Source organism: Chionomys nivalis, chromosome 23 (genome assembly GCF_950005125.1).
Source record: "Chionomys nivalis chromosome 23, mChiNiv1.1, whole genome shotgun sequence".
Taxonomy (NCBI): Eukaryota; Metazoa; Chordata; class Mammalia; order Rodentia; family Cricetidae; genus Chionomys; species Chionomys nivalis.
This window is the reverse complement of record NC_080108.1, coordinates 13,154,852-13,171,776: the sequence shown is the minus strand read 5'-3', so window position 1 is coordinate 13,171,776 and position 16,925 is coordinate 13,154,852. Positions and strand designations below refer to the sequence as shown.

Genomic DNA, 16,925 nt, shown 5'->3' with positions numbered 1-16,925 from the left:
TGGGGCAACACATGCTAGGGGTGTGTGGGAAAGTGAGGTCACTGCCTCTTGGCCAGAGAGCAAAATCAAGGAAAAGGAAGGAGCCCGAGAAGATAGCTCAGATGATCTCTTCCTCGCCTCCATCCCCACCCTCTCTTTGACCCCGTGCCCTGCTGCCTAGCTCTCAGCCAACCCTCAGGAACCATGTAGGGAGCACATGAGGAAGCGTGATACTCACAGAACAAAGCAACGTCCTGATTGGGAGCAGATAGGTCACGGCCACTCACTAGACAGCCCTGAGAAAGGAAACACTCACCACTGTGTGTGGGTGAGAAGCAGTGCCCCTTGAAGGAGTGAGCAGGCCGCAGAGGTATCCCCCGGAGGATTTTGGGTTCCACACAACAGTCCTTTCGCTTGCACACGGCCTTCTGCAGGTGACGAGCGGAGCAGGCGTGTAGTTACCAGGCATCTGCGGTGCGCTGGCTTTGTTGCCGGCCTCCCAGGAAACACTGCTCTGCTCCCAGATTGTTCGCAGTTGTCCTGATGGGCAATAGTAAAGCCAGTGGTCTGCATGAATGGGATGGGATGGGGAGACATACGGGAAGGTTTCCTGACATTTACGGTGCCCACCCTGCATCTTCCCAGAGAAGCAGAGTTAACTAGGGAAAGGAGGTAACATGAGAAATGTACGTTCTTATGTAAGTAGTTTGTCGCAGAGGGTAGGGGTTTGAGGGATGAACTGATACAGTATAGACTTCACGGGGGTCTAGAGAGTAGGGCTGGCTGTGGGAAATTGACTGGGGGTGAAAAGCAGAGTTAGAAAGGATGAGTTAATGAGTTAATTTGCAATGAATGGAAAGTATCCAAACGCAGATGGCCAGTGGTCCTTCAAGACCTGAGTCTGGGATTCGGGAGAGGGTGAGGGAATTAGAACTGCAGGAAGCAATGGGGGGCTTGGGGGGTTTTTGTTTTCTGTAAAGAAGGTTGTGTTTGCTTAGAAGAGAAAGGAGTGGGGCTAGAATCTAAGAAGCCAGTCTTAGGAAATGCTAGGTGGACAGAGAGCCAGGGGAGTGTGGTTTCTATAAACAGAAGTGGCCAGAAAGAGGGCTCACTTGTGTCTAGCAAGATGTTAGCCACAAACAGGTCCCCAGTGGCCTTTGCGAGTTCACACACGAGCACAGAGACGAGACTCCCGCGGAGCTGCACATGCGGCTCAGGAGTAGAGTGTTCACCTAGCTTACTCAAGGCCCCGAGTTCCATTCCCTGCACTACAAACCAAACCAGGGAAAGAGCCTTCTCTGTGGTGCAGAGGAGCACTTGGGGCCTGCATGGAACTGTCTTGGCAGAGGAAGAAGAATCAGGCAAGAGGATCAAGCGAGGCAGAGATGCTCCCACCTCTGGGGAGGACTGGACTCAGGGCCTGCCCTGCCACTCCATGCATCTGCCCGCTGGTCGCTCCGTTTCCTTTTGTGTAAGATGGGGACATAAGTTGTTCATTCAGCCATCGGCACCACTCTAGGCCCCCACAGGGACACAGAGGGCGGGCAGGAAGGTCAGGCTCGCTTTGTCAGTGGACAGATGGGGAAGGGCTGGCGAGGAGGCACAGAAGAGCAGTGGTATCTTATGCAGAAAAGCGGATTTGGGGAGAAAGGCACATTATCCTTATACTGTACCCCAAACTGTGCTGCACATATGTATAACCCTAGGAAAGAAGAACATTCTCCTAGGATGTTGCAGAGAAAATTAGTTGTTTGTTGTTTTTTCTCCTTTGAGACAGGGTATATGAGGATAAAATCCCTCTGTTTCATTTAACAATAGGAGAACCTCTCCTGAGGTTGTTTCTTTATGGTTTTGAGAAAATGAAGCCCCTCAAAACTGAGGTGTGTGTGTGTGGTCTGTTTCTGTGGTGTCTCAGATGATGTTCAAGTTGTTTGAGTCCTCAGACTTAGCTTGGTGTCTGTTCTAATATGTCACTAACATCTCTGTAAAGGAATGGCTTATACTTTGCTTGTTTTCACAGATAACCAGGCAGGCAAACACAAAGACAGGAGGAAGAATTCAGTAGACGCCAAAGCAGTCTCCTCTAGAACGAGTGAAGGTGAGTGGCAGACGGATTGTGTGGGCCTTGGTTTCCTGGTGATCACGCACTGTGCATTCACGAGAGGAGCAGGCTACGAAACAGTGCCCTACACCACCCTCCACACAGGTCGGCTCCATTCTGAGTTTTGAAATGAGCCAATAATAAGGAACAAAGAAACGGGTGCTAGGTGTTCTGTATGATTTTCCCGACTCTTTACCAATAGACTTGCCTGTCTGCTATTGCGACATGAGTTATACACACACTTGGTAATTCTGAGGAATTGACCGTGGGAACTTACTACCCTCTGGAAGTGGTAGGCTTAATTTGGAGATTGTAATACTCTCACTAAGAAAATATTTTTTTAAGTTCAGATGGAAATATAATTTGTTTTTTGCTTGTTTGTTTTTGTTTTTGAGACAGTCCTAGTCATCCTAGACCTCACTCTGTAGACCAGGCTAGCCTTGAACGCACAGAGATTCTCCTGCCTCTGCCTCAGTGCTGGGACTAAAGGCGTGCACCACCATGATTATTTTTAAGACAGGGTCTCATATAGCCCAGGCTGACTTCAAACAACTTTCTGCCTCCACCTCCCAAGTGCTAGGGTTACAGGTGTGTGCCACCTTGCTCAGCTGAAATAAAATATTAAGACCACGGAGATGCATGCTAACCATCATGGGTTTTTTTTGTTGTTGTTGTTGTTTTTGTTTTTTTCATGCAATTACCATGCCTCTCTCCCAACTTTATGTCCTTTTAATTACCCTGTTGCCTGTGTTTATATGGGCCAATCACTGAGGCATAGGCTACCCTCCAGAGGCCACATTCCCCCAGAAGTCATTAACTGACAGTAGCTCCTCACTAGGGGTAGGCCTGTGGGCCCCTCCTGTGTTGGCTGGGGTTTCTGACCCACCACCCTGAAGCCATTCAGTCCCAAAGAAACACACAGAGGCCTACATTAATTATAAACCAGTTGGCCTATTAGTTTAAGCTTCTTATTAATTATAATTCTTATATCATAAATTAGCTCATTATTCTTGTCTATGTTAGCCACGTGGCTTGGTACCTTTTACCAGCGAGACATTCTCATCTTGCTTCCTCTGTGACTAGGTGACGATAGCAGACTCAGCCTTTCCTCTTCCCAGAATTCTCTTGTTCTTGTTGCCCCACATCTACTTCCTGCCTGGCTACTGACCAATCAGCACTTTATTAAAGCAATACAGCTGACAAATCTTTACAGGTACAAGACCATTGTCCCATATTCCCCTGCACAGAACTCTAGATGGTATTTTAACAGGTTTCACTCCCACTTCTAACCACGGGGCATTAGTACAGAGACATGCACTGGGTATAGTATATTGACCTCTTACCCAGTAACTTGGGTAGGCATACTGACTGATTGTAAGATTAGAATAGTGAGTGTATTTGCAGATTCTTCAGGGCATCTCTGTAACACAGAAAATTTTGCATTTCTTAACTCATTGCACTTACGCTATTTGGCTTTTTCACATTATTTTTAAAATAAAAATTTCAGAATTGTGTATATCATAGACAACATGCTATTTTAGGTGTTTACATTGTGAAATGACTAAATTGAGCTAATTAACAAATATTTTAGTTTGCAACCTTAGAAATTCTCAAGAGTGCAGTGCATCCTGTCAGCAGCTCCGTTACATTCCTGAATAAGAGAATCCTTTTCTGATCGTGATAAGACAGTGGGGACTTTGTTTAGTGCCTCTGTTGTGTAAAATGTAAAGTCGGCAGCCATATGCTGATCACTAACATTAGAGTTTTGTTGGTCCCCCAAACTGAGGGCATTTGAGGCTTGCTGGCCTGGTTAACCTTAGACAGTACCTCTCTTTAAGGCTTAGTTTCTCTGAAGGCAAGTTGAGATCGCAGCATTGTCTTGATGGACATTCTCTCCTCCTTTCTGGCCTTTGGTACTCCTAGCAGTGTAGTGTTCACAGAGACACAGCACTCTGGGACGTTCTTTTCCTGCCTGTGCATTGTCCGGGCTGCTCTCGGCTCAGAAGCGCCGTGCCTGGACACGAACAACAAGTTCTTAATTGTAATGTAATGTTGTTGCCTGATTCACATAAAATACACACACCAGAGGACAGCACTAGGCAGAACCTGGGAAATCTGGACCAGAAATTGATTGATTTTAATAAGTGGTAAAGCTTAATCGATCGCTCCCACCTTCTACGGACCAAAGGGCATAAGTAGCGGTCTTCCAGAGCATCTTGACCCTGGAGAGCAGCAAGAGGGGTAACTAAAGCCTTATTGTTGTACACACCAAAAAAGGTGGTTTGGCCTTGACTTGCTAAATTGTTCCATCCCACTTCTCTCTGACCCATGACATCAGAAGTTCAGGTCATGGGGTCATGCGAGGTCATGGGGTCATGCATGCTGAGAGGTCATAGGGTCATGCATGCTGAGAGGTCATGGGGTCATGCGAGGTCATAGGGTCATGCATGCATCCAGCATCTAGGGCGGAGCTGGCAGTGCAGACAGGGAAGGAGGCAAAGCTCAGTCTGGGTGCAGTTACTCCAGTGCCTTTTGTGTGGGAAGGGAGGGGATGAAGCCCCAGACTGGACGCACCCTCATTTCTCACTCTTTCTCCACAGTCTCCAACCAGAGAAGACATTCCTCTCTGGCCCGGATACACTCGATGATGATTGAGGCGCCCATCACTAAGGTTGGTCTTCACTGGGTATGCAAGTCCCTGGCAGTCCCAGTGAATTGCTTCCCTGACAAAAAAAAATGGGCACCTGCAGGAAATAAGAGTGCTCTTTCAGGCTGGGCGGTGGTGGCGCACGCCTTTAATCTCAGCACTCAGGAGGCAGAGGCAGGCGGATCTCTGGGAGTTCGAGGCCAGCCTGGTCTACAAGAGCTAGTTCCAGGACAGGAACCAAAAAGTTACGGAGAAACCCTGTCTCGAAAATCCTAAAAAAAAAAATGCTCTTTCAGCTGTATAAGGTCACCTCTGAGGAGAGGATGGGTGACAAAGACACCATAACTAACAGAACATAGTGGTGTAATTACCAGCTCGATTCTTGATTGCTCTCGGATTGTTTTTAAGGTGACAAAGCTGTCTTTTGTTTCCATGGTGTAGGTAATCAATATTATCAACGCTGCCCAGGAAAACAGCCCCACCCCCGTGACGGAAGCCTTGGACCGAGTGCTGGAGATTCTGAGGACCACCGAGTTATATTCACCACAGTTTAACGCTGAGGATGATCCTCACGCCACCGACCTCGTTGGGGGCTTAATGTCTGTAAGTCTGTTTGCCTAGGCCGTGGGCTCCTGTGTGCTTTCTCAGAGGTTATCTGAACAGGGCTCTAGAAGGCAAGCAGGGCGAGGCTGTGTAGGGCTCAGTAAAGGTTGCTCCCCCTCCATGGTTTGTATCCAGTTATGCTGGGCCTGGTTGCCTGCTGCTCCCCTCCCAGGGAGCTTCAGCTGGGAGCAGGAGAGAGATGCTGATCCTGCTCACCGGTGTTGCTTAGGGGTTTACAGGCATCTATTTAAATAAGACATTCTCAGCTGTAGTGAAGTATTTTTTTGTATTTTGTTTTGTTGTCTCATTTTGAGGCAGGGTCTCACTACATAGCCCTTGCTGAACTTAAATTTGCTAGGAAGACCAGACTGACCTTGAACTCATGGTGAGCTGCCTGTTTCTGACTCTTGAGTGCTAAGATTAAGGGTATACACCTTCACACCCTATTGTTGGACTTCCTTTTGGGTCCACCAGCCCCCAGTAATGACACAGAGACCCATGAATTATGAAAGTTTGTCCTTAGCTTGTTCTCGACCAGCTCTTGTAACTCGACCCATTTATATTAATCTACTTTCTGCCACATAACTGTTACCTCTCCATTCTGTGCCTCCAGCTCCCTCTGTGTTTCACAGACTTCTCTGGCATACCTAGATTCATCTCAAGTTCCCTCTCTCCCCAGGAGTCCTGCCTATTCTCTCCTGCCTAGTTGTTGGCTATTCAGCCCTGTATTAAACCAATCAGAAGATGCCTTGGCATAGACATATCTTCACAGTGTACAAAAAGACTATCCCACATCAACACGCGGCTTGTTTTTAAAGATTTTAAAAGTTGAGAAAAAGAAAAACTATCAAATGTTTCGTGTTAGTGGAAGGAGTGCCACTCGGTGGTAGAGTGCCTGTCTATCATTTACAGAGCCTTGCCTTCCATCCCCAGCACCAAAAAGAAACAGCAAAACAGAGCATCACACCTTAAACTCAAAGCTACATGACAAGTTACAAAACGGAGCTGTCCCCAGCACTCAGGAGGCAGAGGCAGGCGAATCTCTGAGTTCGAGGCCAGCCTGGTCTAGAAGAGCTAGTTCCAGGACAGGAACCAAAAAAAGCTACAGAGAAACCCTGTCTCAAAAAACAAAACAAAACAACAAAAAAAAAACGGAGCTGTCTCCTGCATATATGCTTTAAAAAGTGCCAGCGTGTGGGGCATAGTTTCACCTCCAAAACATCGCGCAGCCTTTGGGTAACTTCGCAGGAACGAAGGCCTTAAGGCCTTTCAGACTCTTGAGGAGCCCTGGACCCCAACCACCTCAGCCTCTCCAGAGCAGAGCTCCCACAAGGAAGACAGACTATGCCTGCGTTCTGCCGGCTGTCTTAGTTAGAAGTAAAATTTATTCCCTCCCAATTCCCGCTATCTGAAGTCACTAGATTTCAAAAAAAGTAAGGTTTGGACAGTAAATTCTAGAAGGTAGGGTGATTGCCAGCGGTAGCCTCTAACTGTGGCCTGTAGGTCAGGGGTGGAGTGTGGGGAGGGTAGGGTGGGAGTGGATGAGAGAGGGTGGGACTGGAGCATAAGAGGGTGGGGTGCTGAGTGATTGGTGTGGTATTCAAGGAACAAGACAAGGTGCAAAAAGAAGCCGGGCATGGTGGCACACACCTTTAATCTCTGTGAGTTTGAGGCTTGCCTAGTCTACAGAGCGAGTTTCAGGATAGCCAGAGCTATACAGAGAGATCTTGTCTCAAAATGCTCCCTACCCTCTCATCCCCCTCAAAAAAGGTGAGAAAGAAATGTGGGCAGCCTGCTGGACTGGGCAGCCTTGGAGTGGTTGCCTGGATTATCCTCTGGGGCTGACTACCCAGGCTATCTAGGGGGAAAGAAGAAGAGCTATAACCAGGCCTTTTCTTGTTTCCTTGATTTCCAACAGGATGGCTTACGAAGGTTTTCAGGAAATGAGTATGTTCTTGCAGCAAAACGTAAGTTCTGATTTCACCCCGTTAGAGCACTGTAACAATGCAATCCAGGCTACAGGATTGTTCTCACCAGTAAGTCCTGGGTGTGCCGTAGCACCCCAGAAACAAAGCTGCCATTTCTAGTACAGCGCTGCTCCCACTCCAGACACCAGATGCACGAACCTGCTAATGTTGTTCTCCAAATTACCTCACATTGCAGACCTGCAGCCGATTCCAAGCTATGTCTCCACCCCTGTCGCCCTTCATGATGTCCCTCCGCGGATTGCCCTGGCCGTAGAAAATGAAGAAAACTGGGACTTCGACATTTTTGAGCTGGAAGCAGCTACTCAGAAAAGGTGTGTTGAGCTGGTTTCCCAGGGCCTGGACAGGGAGCCACCCGAGCAGCACTGGTGTGGGTGGGGACAGAGGCTGAGGAAGGAGTAGTGGAGTTTACCTAGCTGTGATGACTTCCTCAGATAACGGTTTTCCTGTGACATGGGTTTCTAATTCCTCTAGTGTGTGGTACTATATGAGGTAGCAACAAAGAATCCCCTGCCCCAAAGCCTAGAACAAATATTCTTAGTTACACATCTGATAAGCTAGTCTCGAATCTTGGCTGCCATGTTGGTGGCCCACCCAGGGACACTCCTCCATAGTTATGCTCATCGGCTTACGGTTGCAGAGTGGGAGTTTGGGTTTTGCCAAGTAAAAGCTGTTAACCACAGGGGTCTTGGCACATAGGTCTGGTTTTGGGAGAGATGGCTCACCAGGTCTCATCCCACTGGGTGAGCTGTCTGTACTGAGACCCCCACTTCACACAGCCAAGCAGAGTGGACAGGTGTGACCCCATGACAAGTGAGCCTCAGAGTCCCTAGTTCACATACCAGAACCATTACATCTGTGAAAACTGTGTTATGGCTGAGCAAGTTGAGTCCTGTAATGACCTCTGAGATGGCTTCCATGGGACAGATTTCTTAACCTTCCATGCCATGCCAGTAAAGTGCCATCTAAGGAAGGGCCTTACTTCTCAGGGTAGACTCCTTTAGACTATAACACCTACTTCGGATTGTTGGGGTGATCAGGCATCTTACATGTGGCTGTGTCCAGTCTGTAGTCATGGTGGTTATTTTCCTCTAGACGGGGCATCAGTAGTAACATGTGGGGACAGGAGTCTGGGAAAGGGATGGTTCTGGAGACTCCACTGATGCAAGCAGGGTATTCTGCAGTTGGCTTGGACTTGCTCAGGACCCTGGTTCTTCGCTTTGTTTATATCGCGGATATTTTTCGTTGTAGGCCTTTGATTTATCTAGGTCTCAAAACGTTTGCTCGTTTCGGAATCTGCGAGTTCTTACGATGCTCCGAGGTGATGCTGAGGTCATGGTTTCAGATCATTGAAGCCAACTACCATGCGTCTAACCCCTACCACAATTCCACACATGCTGCTGACGTGCTCCACGCCACTGCATATTTCCTTTCCAGAGACAAAATAAAGGTAAGCCAGTGTTTGCGCTCTGCCTTAGCAGCAACTGTAGGGAGAGTCTAGCACTTCTGCTTCCCGTTGCCTCACTCACGTGTGCGCAGTCCTCACGTGTGTGCAGGTTGGCATGTGAAGGAAGCCATCTGGGAGATTCATCTGCAGGCTCAGCCGGTCCATGAGAGTGTAAAGAAGCATCATGCAGCCTCTGGGGACAAAGTCAACAGACAGGGCAGGACAGCCAGAATTACCACCTCAGCCCCTCCCTGTCTGACCATCTGACCTCAGACAAGAGCTCCTTCTCATTTTCCTACACAGTGAGGTACAGTCACACTTCCCTCTTGGCCCCTCCGGAGCATCCTCACAGTGCTGCCATTGCATTCTTCCCAAGACAGCACCCCTGGCTGTGACCACACCGTGTGCAGCTTCCTTCTCCCACAGAGATTCAAACTTCACACCATATGGCTGGAGCTCTTCAGATACACCCCTGTGACGAATTCCCCTTTAAAGCACACCCTCCCCTCCTCTCCCCTGTGCCTCAGACATACAGGCCAAACTGCTCAGGCCATAGCAAACCCTGGACTGCATGCTGGGAAGTGAGAGAGCTAACTTCTAGCCCGGTTCTGCATTTGAAAGATTAAGACCAAGCCCATAAGTGGGGTAGGAATCCAGAGAGGACTGTGTGCTCAGAGACACATGGCGGGGGAGGGTCTGGATAAAAGTGACTTAGCTTCTAAAGAGTGATCTCTGCTGGGGTTTGTTGCTTTTGAGCAGATTGAGCTAGCCTAAAACTATATATATAGTTCTGAGACAGGGTCTTGAGGTAGCCGGGGGCTGCCCTTGGATTCATCGTGTTGCCTTGAATACCTTATCCTCCTGCCTCTAGCTCCCAAACGCTGGGGCTACTGGTACACAGCCAGGCCTTGCTTAAAATGATAGTGAAAGCATTTATTGAAATTCACACCATAGAGTGTCCCTAGCTGTTGCTGGGCCCTAGCCTCTTCCTCGGCGAAGGGGGTGAGAAAGCGTAGTGTCAATGTCTCAGACACTGGGAGTCTGGTAGAGGGCATACAGCAGACTCGTGTATTTAATCTAACAACGGGGGAAACTTTATATACTCTCCCAGCACTCGGGTATTCTGATCCATTCACAGTTGACATCGTATGGCTGCCCCTCATTGGCTAAGCACGGTCAGCACCTCTGACAGCGCCAGGCAGACTCCAGATTTGCTCCTTTTGGCCTGGTAGGCCTTAACTTCCTACACGTAGCCAAAGTGAAAAACTTAGAATTTTAAATGAAATTAAAAAACATGCTTATTAGATGTATACCTTATTTTCATTCCTCATGTATGTTTGTGTGCACGCAAATGCACACACACACGAGACCATGCATGTGGAAGCCAGAGGACGGGCTGTGGAAGTTCAAACTCAGGTTGTCAGGCTTGACGGCAAGCACTCTGACGTGCTGAGCTGTCTTGCCTGCTCCTGAATATCTTTTTAAAAATTATCTTATGAGTGCTCTATCTAAATGTATAACTTTATGCCAGGAGAGGGCATCAGATCCCACTGTAGATGGTTGTGAGCCACCATGTAGGTGCCAAGAATGGAATCTCTGAATCTCTCCAGCCCTGGGCGTAATGTTTTGAAGCTCAGTTGATAGCGGTAGATGCTGAATCACAACAGAACTAGAACTTAACAGTGTCTGTCAATCACTACACATACAAAATGGCTGAGAAAACTCAGATCCATAGAGAAGTAAAACCACAAGGACAGATGTTTTGGAATTTTCTTTTTTTAATAATTTATTTTTATTTTATGTGCTTGGTGTTTTGCCTGCATGTATGTCTTTCTGCATGAGAATGTCAGACCTTGGAGTTACAGACAGTTGTGAGCTGTTATGTGTGTGCTGGGAATTGAACCCAGGTCCTCTGGAAGAGGAGTGAGTGCTCCTAACCACTGAGCCATCTCTCCAGCCCTGTTAAATAGCTCTTGACAATTTTTTTTAAACTATATATAAACCTTTTTAGAGCCCTGGAAGAGGTGAATAAATTCCAGATCATTTTACCAAATCCATAAGACCTTATGTTAGCTAAATATATGTAGTGATGAGTGGCAGGCTAAGTTCCTGGCACCCGGCCGCCCGCACGGCTAGCTTTATACCCAAAATAATTACATGGAAACTGTATTCTTTTGAACACTGCCTGGCCCATTAGTTCCAGCCTCTTATTGGCTAGCTCTTATATATTGATCTAACCCATTTCTAATATTCTGTGTAGCACCACGAGCTGGCTTACCAGGAAAGATCTTAACCTGTGTCTGTCTGGAGTGGGAGAATCATGGCGACTCACTGACTCAGCTTCTTTCTCCCAGCATTCTGTTCTGTATACTCCGCCTAATTTTCTGTCCTATTAAAGGGGCAAAGGAAGTTTCTTTATTACTTAACCAATGAAACAACAGATAGAAAGATGACCCACCTCCATCAAAAATATGTTCAGAAAAGGATTGGAAAGGTAGGGCAGCTCCCAACTAAGATAAGCTGTGTTTATTTTTGAAGTTATTATTTATCTTGACTTGCATACTATGGCTAAGTCAGGAACCCCAGGCTCTGGACTAGTTTGCATTGGGTCTGGAGAAGGCTGGCCGCATCTCACCTGTGCTTGGCATGAGCTGGGCAATCCGGGATCCAGTAGCCGTGCGCAGAGATGGGCTGCTTCAGAGCAGAGGAGGGATCAAGATTTGCTCAGACAATGTGGTTCCCTCGGGAATCAGAGAAATCTCTTTAAAAAAGACAGAGAGAAGCCTCGTTGAAGGCTTGTTCCCGGTGTCACGCACATTGGTTTTCAAAAGAGTTCTTGTTTGCAGGAAACTTTAGATCCAATTGACGAGGTCGCCGCCCTCATCGCTGCCACCATTCATGACGTGGATCACCCTGGGCGAACCAACTCATTCCTCTGCAACGCAGGAAATGAGCTGGCCGTGCTGTACAATGACACCGCTGTGCTGGAGAGCCACCACGCAGCACTGGCCTTCCAGCTGACCCTTGAAAACGACAAGTGCAATATCTTTAAAAACATGGACAGGTGAGAGGGGACTGTTGCCGAGATGCCAATGCTGTGCCTGCAGTGTGACCTTGGGGCACTCCCACTGACCTCAGCACCCTCTCCACCCTCAAACCCAGGACCAGGTTCTCCTCACTCAGCCCCCACTGCTGCTCCACCACGCAGCCCATGCTGGGCTGAACCGAGGCCTTGAGAGTTGCCCAGGTGGGCCTGCCTGGCACACCCCTCTTTGCCTCCTGCACACAGCACACTTTTTGTCATTGTGCGCACATCACTCCCCTGAGGAAGCATTCTCTGATCCTCATGCTAACCGGAACTCATAATTGCTCAGTCTCCAGTCCATTTTATAGCCCTTGTCACATTACCAGATGCCTCAGTTCTGCAAAGTCTGTGTCACGCGTCTTTTTCATCAGTGACTCTGCGTCTAGCCCAGTGCCTAATACATAGTAGAGCTCAAATAGGGAAATACTTTAATTTGGATTTTTAAGGAAAATTTTATATAGAATTTTTAAAAAGTGTCCTGACTTCACAAAACTCTATTGTACCATGTCTTATATTAGGCCCACCTCTGAGATTCTAAGTTTTACTCACATCCGCTTGTGAGCACAGTTTTCAGAGACTCCATAAGACCTAGGGTTTCCAGTGCTGTGGTAAAACCTGCAACCGAAGCACCTTGGGGAGAACAGGGTGTGTCTCAACCTGCACGTCCAGATAGCCGTCAATCACAGAGGGAAATCCTCTGAGGGAAATGTCAGGAGCCTGGGACAGGAACTGAAGCAGAGGCTGTGGAGGAACGGTGTTCATGGCTAGTACACTAGGGCTAATGGAAGGGCCATCCGAAGTTCTCTGCGCCTCCGGGCTCCTCCATGCAGGGCGCACTGTTAATGACTATGGAGATGGTGGCGCTTGCCTGGCCTGGTGGCACACGTCTACACACGCCTGTAATTCTAGCCTTAAAAGGTCATGGGTTTGAGGCCACCCTGGACTACACAGTGAGACTGTCTTCAGAGAGGAAGGAGAAAGACAGGGAAAGGGCTTTGCTCGTCCCAGCTAGAATCTATCTTATCCTGAGAACTGTGTATACTGTGCCCGTTACCCCTGTGATAGGAAGCTACAGCATTCTGCCCGTTAGCAGATCTCTAACCCCTTTTTGGTGATGCAGCAGGCAAGTCTAACTTGAGTGGTACTGGACTGATAGCTGCGGCAGGCGTACGTCCTGGGAAACAGATTGTAGCCCACTAGCCTGAATCAGTAGTAACCTATAGCATCCTCTCTGACTGAAACAGGAACGACTACCGCACACTACGCCAGGGTATTATCGACATGGTCCTGGCCACGGAAATGACAAAGCACTTCGAACATGTCAACAAATTTATCAACAGCATTACCAAGCCCTTGTCAACACAAGAAAATGAGGTGAGAGAAACTCATCCTGAGGCTGTCGTGTGGGCTCACACTCACCAGCACCAAGGAGAACTCAGACCCAGGAGGGCCTTTGCTGCGCATGATGAATTTGGCTTTCCATTTTCTTACTTTTTAAATTTGTTTTATTTATTTGCCTGCCTGCCTGCCTATCTCTCTGTCTGTCTAGAGACTCTGTGGCCCAGACTGGCCTAGAACTCAGTGACCCTTCTATCTCAGCCTCAAGTGCTGGGATTAGAGGAGTGAGCCATGGCACCTGTTTGAATTCTGTTTTTCATTGGTTCAAAAAAAATCATTTAACATGCAGATATCTGGTAGGAGAACATGGTAGATCGTGAAAACAAGTTTTCACGATCTACCATTCCTGCGCACTGTCTCAATGTTTCCTCCTTTCTGAACATTCTAGGCCAGTTGGAGCCCTAGAGGGCTCTTTTGTTTGTTTTTTTAAAAACACACACACACATAAAAAAAAAAAACAACCAAACAAACAGGTTCTAATTATGTAACCCTTGCTGGCCTAGAATTCAATAAGTAGATCAGGCTGGGCTCAATCTCACAGAAATCTGCCTATCTCTGACTCCCGAATGCTGGGATTGAAGCTGCTTTATCCCCGGCTCCTAGAGGGCTTTTAGCGGCTGCTCCCCATGTATCTGATGGTGGCAGCAGCTGTCCTTGCAGGAGAAGGGCTATAAGGGTCCTCTGCTGGGATCACCAAAGTGACGGTATTGTCACCCTCATTTCTGGATTCGGGATATGGAGGCCACTGCTGCCTAGCAAGGGTGACACTGGCATCTGGTCAGAGCTGCCCCGTGTGAAGCAGGTGTCAGCTCCTGTCACTACCGTCTCCTTGTCCAGAGAAAGGGGACGGTAGACCTCAAGTTAGAGGGCAGTGTGGACGTAGGGACACTCTGGATGAGTCCCCTCATCCCGACCCCTCCTGGGTTAGCAATTATAATGTAATGACACTTCTCACACTCGTTGTGAATCCAGACCAAACAAAACGGGCTTTGTGTCCTTTGAATGTCACAGATACTAAAGCAGTATGAGGGACTGTCACTTAGCGTGACCTGGGTTCACTGAAGGCTGATTCTCAAAACCCCTGTTGTGGAGCAGGGGGTGGTTGGCCACAGAGCTCTTTCGTCCTGAGAAGTAAATATCCTAAAAAGATAAAATCCAACCTTTTGAGTTCTTACCAGTACAGGGTGGGGGGAGGACACCAGAAAGACTGAGAAAAAAAAAGAGAAGGGCAGATTTGCCAGTCACCGGAGCTGCCTGGGTTTAGCACAGATTCTAATGGGTTTTTATAATAAAAACTCAGAGTCAGGTATTAGTGAAAGCTGAAAGATCAGAGGCACAGAGTAGCCAGCCACTAGAGAGCTCTTACCTCTATATAGAATCCTCAAACCGAATGGGGTATCCTGTCTCTACAAGTTCTCAGACTGTAGCTCTGTCTTGAGCTCCTGTCTCCTCCTCCTCCCATCTCACATTCCTCTCCCCCAGCCAAATCCCTTCCTGTTTTCTCCTCCCTAGTGGTGGGATTAAAGGCATGTGACTCCCACCCAAGAGATTAAAGGTGTGAGCCACCACTGCCTGGCTCTGATTCTCTTTTTAGACTAGATCAATCTTGTGTAGCCCAAGGTGGCTTTGAAGTCATAGAGATCCCTCTGCCTCTGTCTCCCGGGTGCTGGGATTAAAGCTGTGTGCCACCATCGCCTGGCCTCTAACAAGTGACGAGCTCCACTCTCTGATCGTCAGGCAATCACCACATTAATCCTGCTGAACTCTCACTGGGCCGTGCTTCCTCTGTAGAACTTTGTAGATCACAGACCCTAGGTAAGGTGGCTGGGCATGAAGGGCCCGTTTTGATTGCTTTGATTTCACTTATGGTTCAGGAAACTGACAAAAATGAGGACTCCATGAACACTATGCTCAGGACTCCAGAGAACCGGGCTCTCATCAAACGGATGATGATCAAGTGTGCTGATGTGTCCAACCCCTGCCGGCCCCTGGAGTACTGCATCGAGTGGGCTGCACGCATTTCAGAGGAGTATTTTTCCCAGGTGAGAGGCTACATCCTGATTCCTTCCTCACAAACACGCGCACACACTCAAGCTGGGAATGGAAGAACACCGTGAGGCTGTGGACTTAAACTTAGAAGAGAGGCCGGGCGGTGGTGGCGCACGCCTTTAGTCCCAGCACTTGGGAGGCAGAGGCAGGCGGATCTCTGTGAGTTCGAGACCAGCCTGGTCTACAGAGCTAGTTCCAGGACAGGCTCCAAAAACCACAGAGAAACCCTGTCTCGAAAAAAAAAAAAAAAAAAAAGAAGAAGTTGTATCTTTTACGAACACTTATTTTGTATATTTGTTGATAACAAATGGTTTTCTTTGTCTGAAAATGTGATACTTTGTCTTCATTATTTGGACTCTTTAGATTTCTCCTAAAAGCAGTGCCCCTCACATCTCCCTGGGAGAGAAGGAAAATAAACTGCTAAAGTGTTTGCAGATTTGGGAGCAGACATATGCACATAGATCAGAGGGGCCCAGGGAGGGCTAGGGGCATTGGCGCCCAACAAGGGCCTGAATTGTGCATGCCTGTAATCCATGCTCTTAGGAGGCAGAGGCAGACAGATCTCTGAGTTCGAGGCCAGCCTGGTCTGCATTAGAGAGTTCTAGGCTAGCCATGGTTACATCTGAGGCCAGAAGACACTGAAACAACATGTTTAAGCTGCTATTAGGAGAAAACTGTCAACCGAGAGCTCTGTATCTAGTGAAATAGCCTTCAAGGGTTCTCAGATAAGGGAAACTAGGAGAATTCGTCACTAGTAAACCTACATTATAAGAAATGCTCCATGAAGTTCTCGGAAGTGGAAAGGAAGCGATCCAGATGCAAACCCAGGCATCTATAGAGACATAGCCATACCTGGGCGTCTATAGAAAGACATGGCTGTACCCGGATGTCTATAGAGGACATAGTTATTTTAAGCAAAGGTTCTCATGTTGATTGTTGGGTCTGTACTGTAAATAATGAGACAGAAAAAGGATGTCTGCTGAGCTCAACACCGAGACTGAATGCAGGGCGTCATCCGCAGTCATCACAGCTCAGTAGGAAGAGGCAGGGGATGGGAAGTAAATAACAGCATTATTACATTCAATTCCATTAAATATTAATAAGTGGAACACTCCCTTAAAAGACCATTCATCAGAACAGATGAGGCGGGGCATGGTGATACATACCTGTAATCTCAGCACGCGGAAGAATGAGGTGAGAGAGGACCAAGAGCTCAGGACAGTTCCTTAGGGACACTGCACCTCCAAAACCAAGCAAAACAAAAACAAAAGCTCAACTCCAGGCAGACCAGAAAAGATACTGTCAATATAAAGAATGGAAAGACAGTGGCCCAGGCAAGTATAATGTGCAGATTATACACATAAAGACTAGAACAAGACAGGGCACTGCATTTCCCAGTGAGAAAAGGGCCCATCGCCATAGCGCATGTGTACTTAATATTGGCAGAATCAAAAGTCATCTATAGTCAGCAGCTAAGATATTGTTGAAGATAGGATCCGAACATGTGTGGCAGAAATAATGGCAGCCTTAGAGATTATGTGAGAAGGGAAAGAGCCAGGAACACCTCCCGCTCATCTTGAGGCTGTTCTTACCCATTGTCAACACCAGACAAAGGCGGCACCATGCAATAT

General features: G+C 47.8%; 1 protein-coding gene across 1 annotated transcript in view; it reads left to right on the top strand.

Moving 5' to 3' along the window:
- Pde8a (phosphodiesterase 8A) overlaps nucleotides 1-16,925 on the top strand; it is a 102,314-nt gene that overhangs the window by 82,718 nt on the left and 2,671 nt on the right. The window contains exons 12-20 of the mRNA XM_057755971.1: nucleotides 2,000-2,077; nucleotides 4,681-4,751; nucleotides 5,169-5,330; nucleotides 7,249-7,297; nucleotides 7,494-7,629; nucleotides 8,567-8,765; nucleotides 11,609-11,826; nucleotides 13,092-13,221; nucleotides 15,120-15,287. Coding sequence (XP_057611954.1) covers nucleotides 2,000-2,077; nucleotides 4,681-4,751; nucleotides 5,169-5,330; nucleotides 7,249-7,297; nucleotides 7,494-7,629; nucleotides 8,567-8,765; nucleotides 11,609-11,826; nucleotides 13,092-13,221; nucleotides 15,120-15,287 — 1,211 coding nt within the window. The remainder of the gene's footprint in view (nucleotides 1-1,999; nucleotides 2,078-4,680; nucleotides 4,752-5,168; nucleotides 5,331-7,248; nucleotides 7,298-7,493; nucleotides 7,630-8,566; nucleotides 8,766-11,608; nucleotides 11,827-13,091; nucleotides 13,222-15,119; nucleotides 15,288-16,925) is intronic.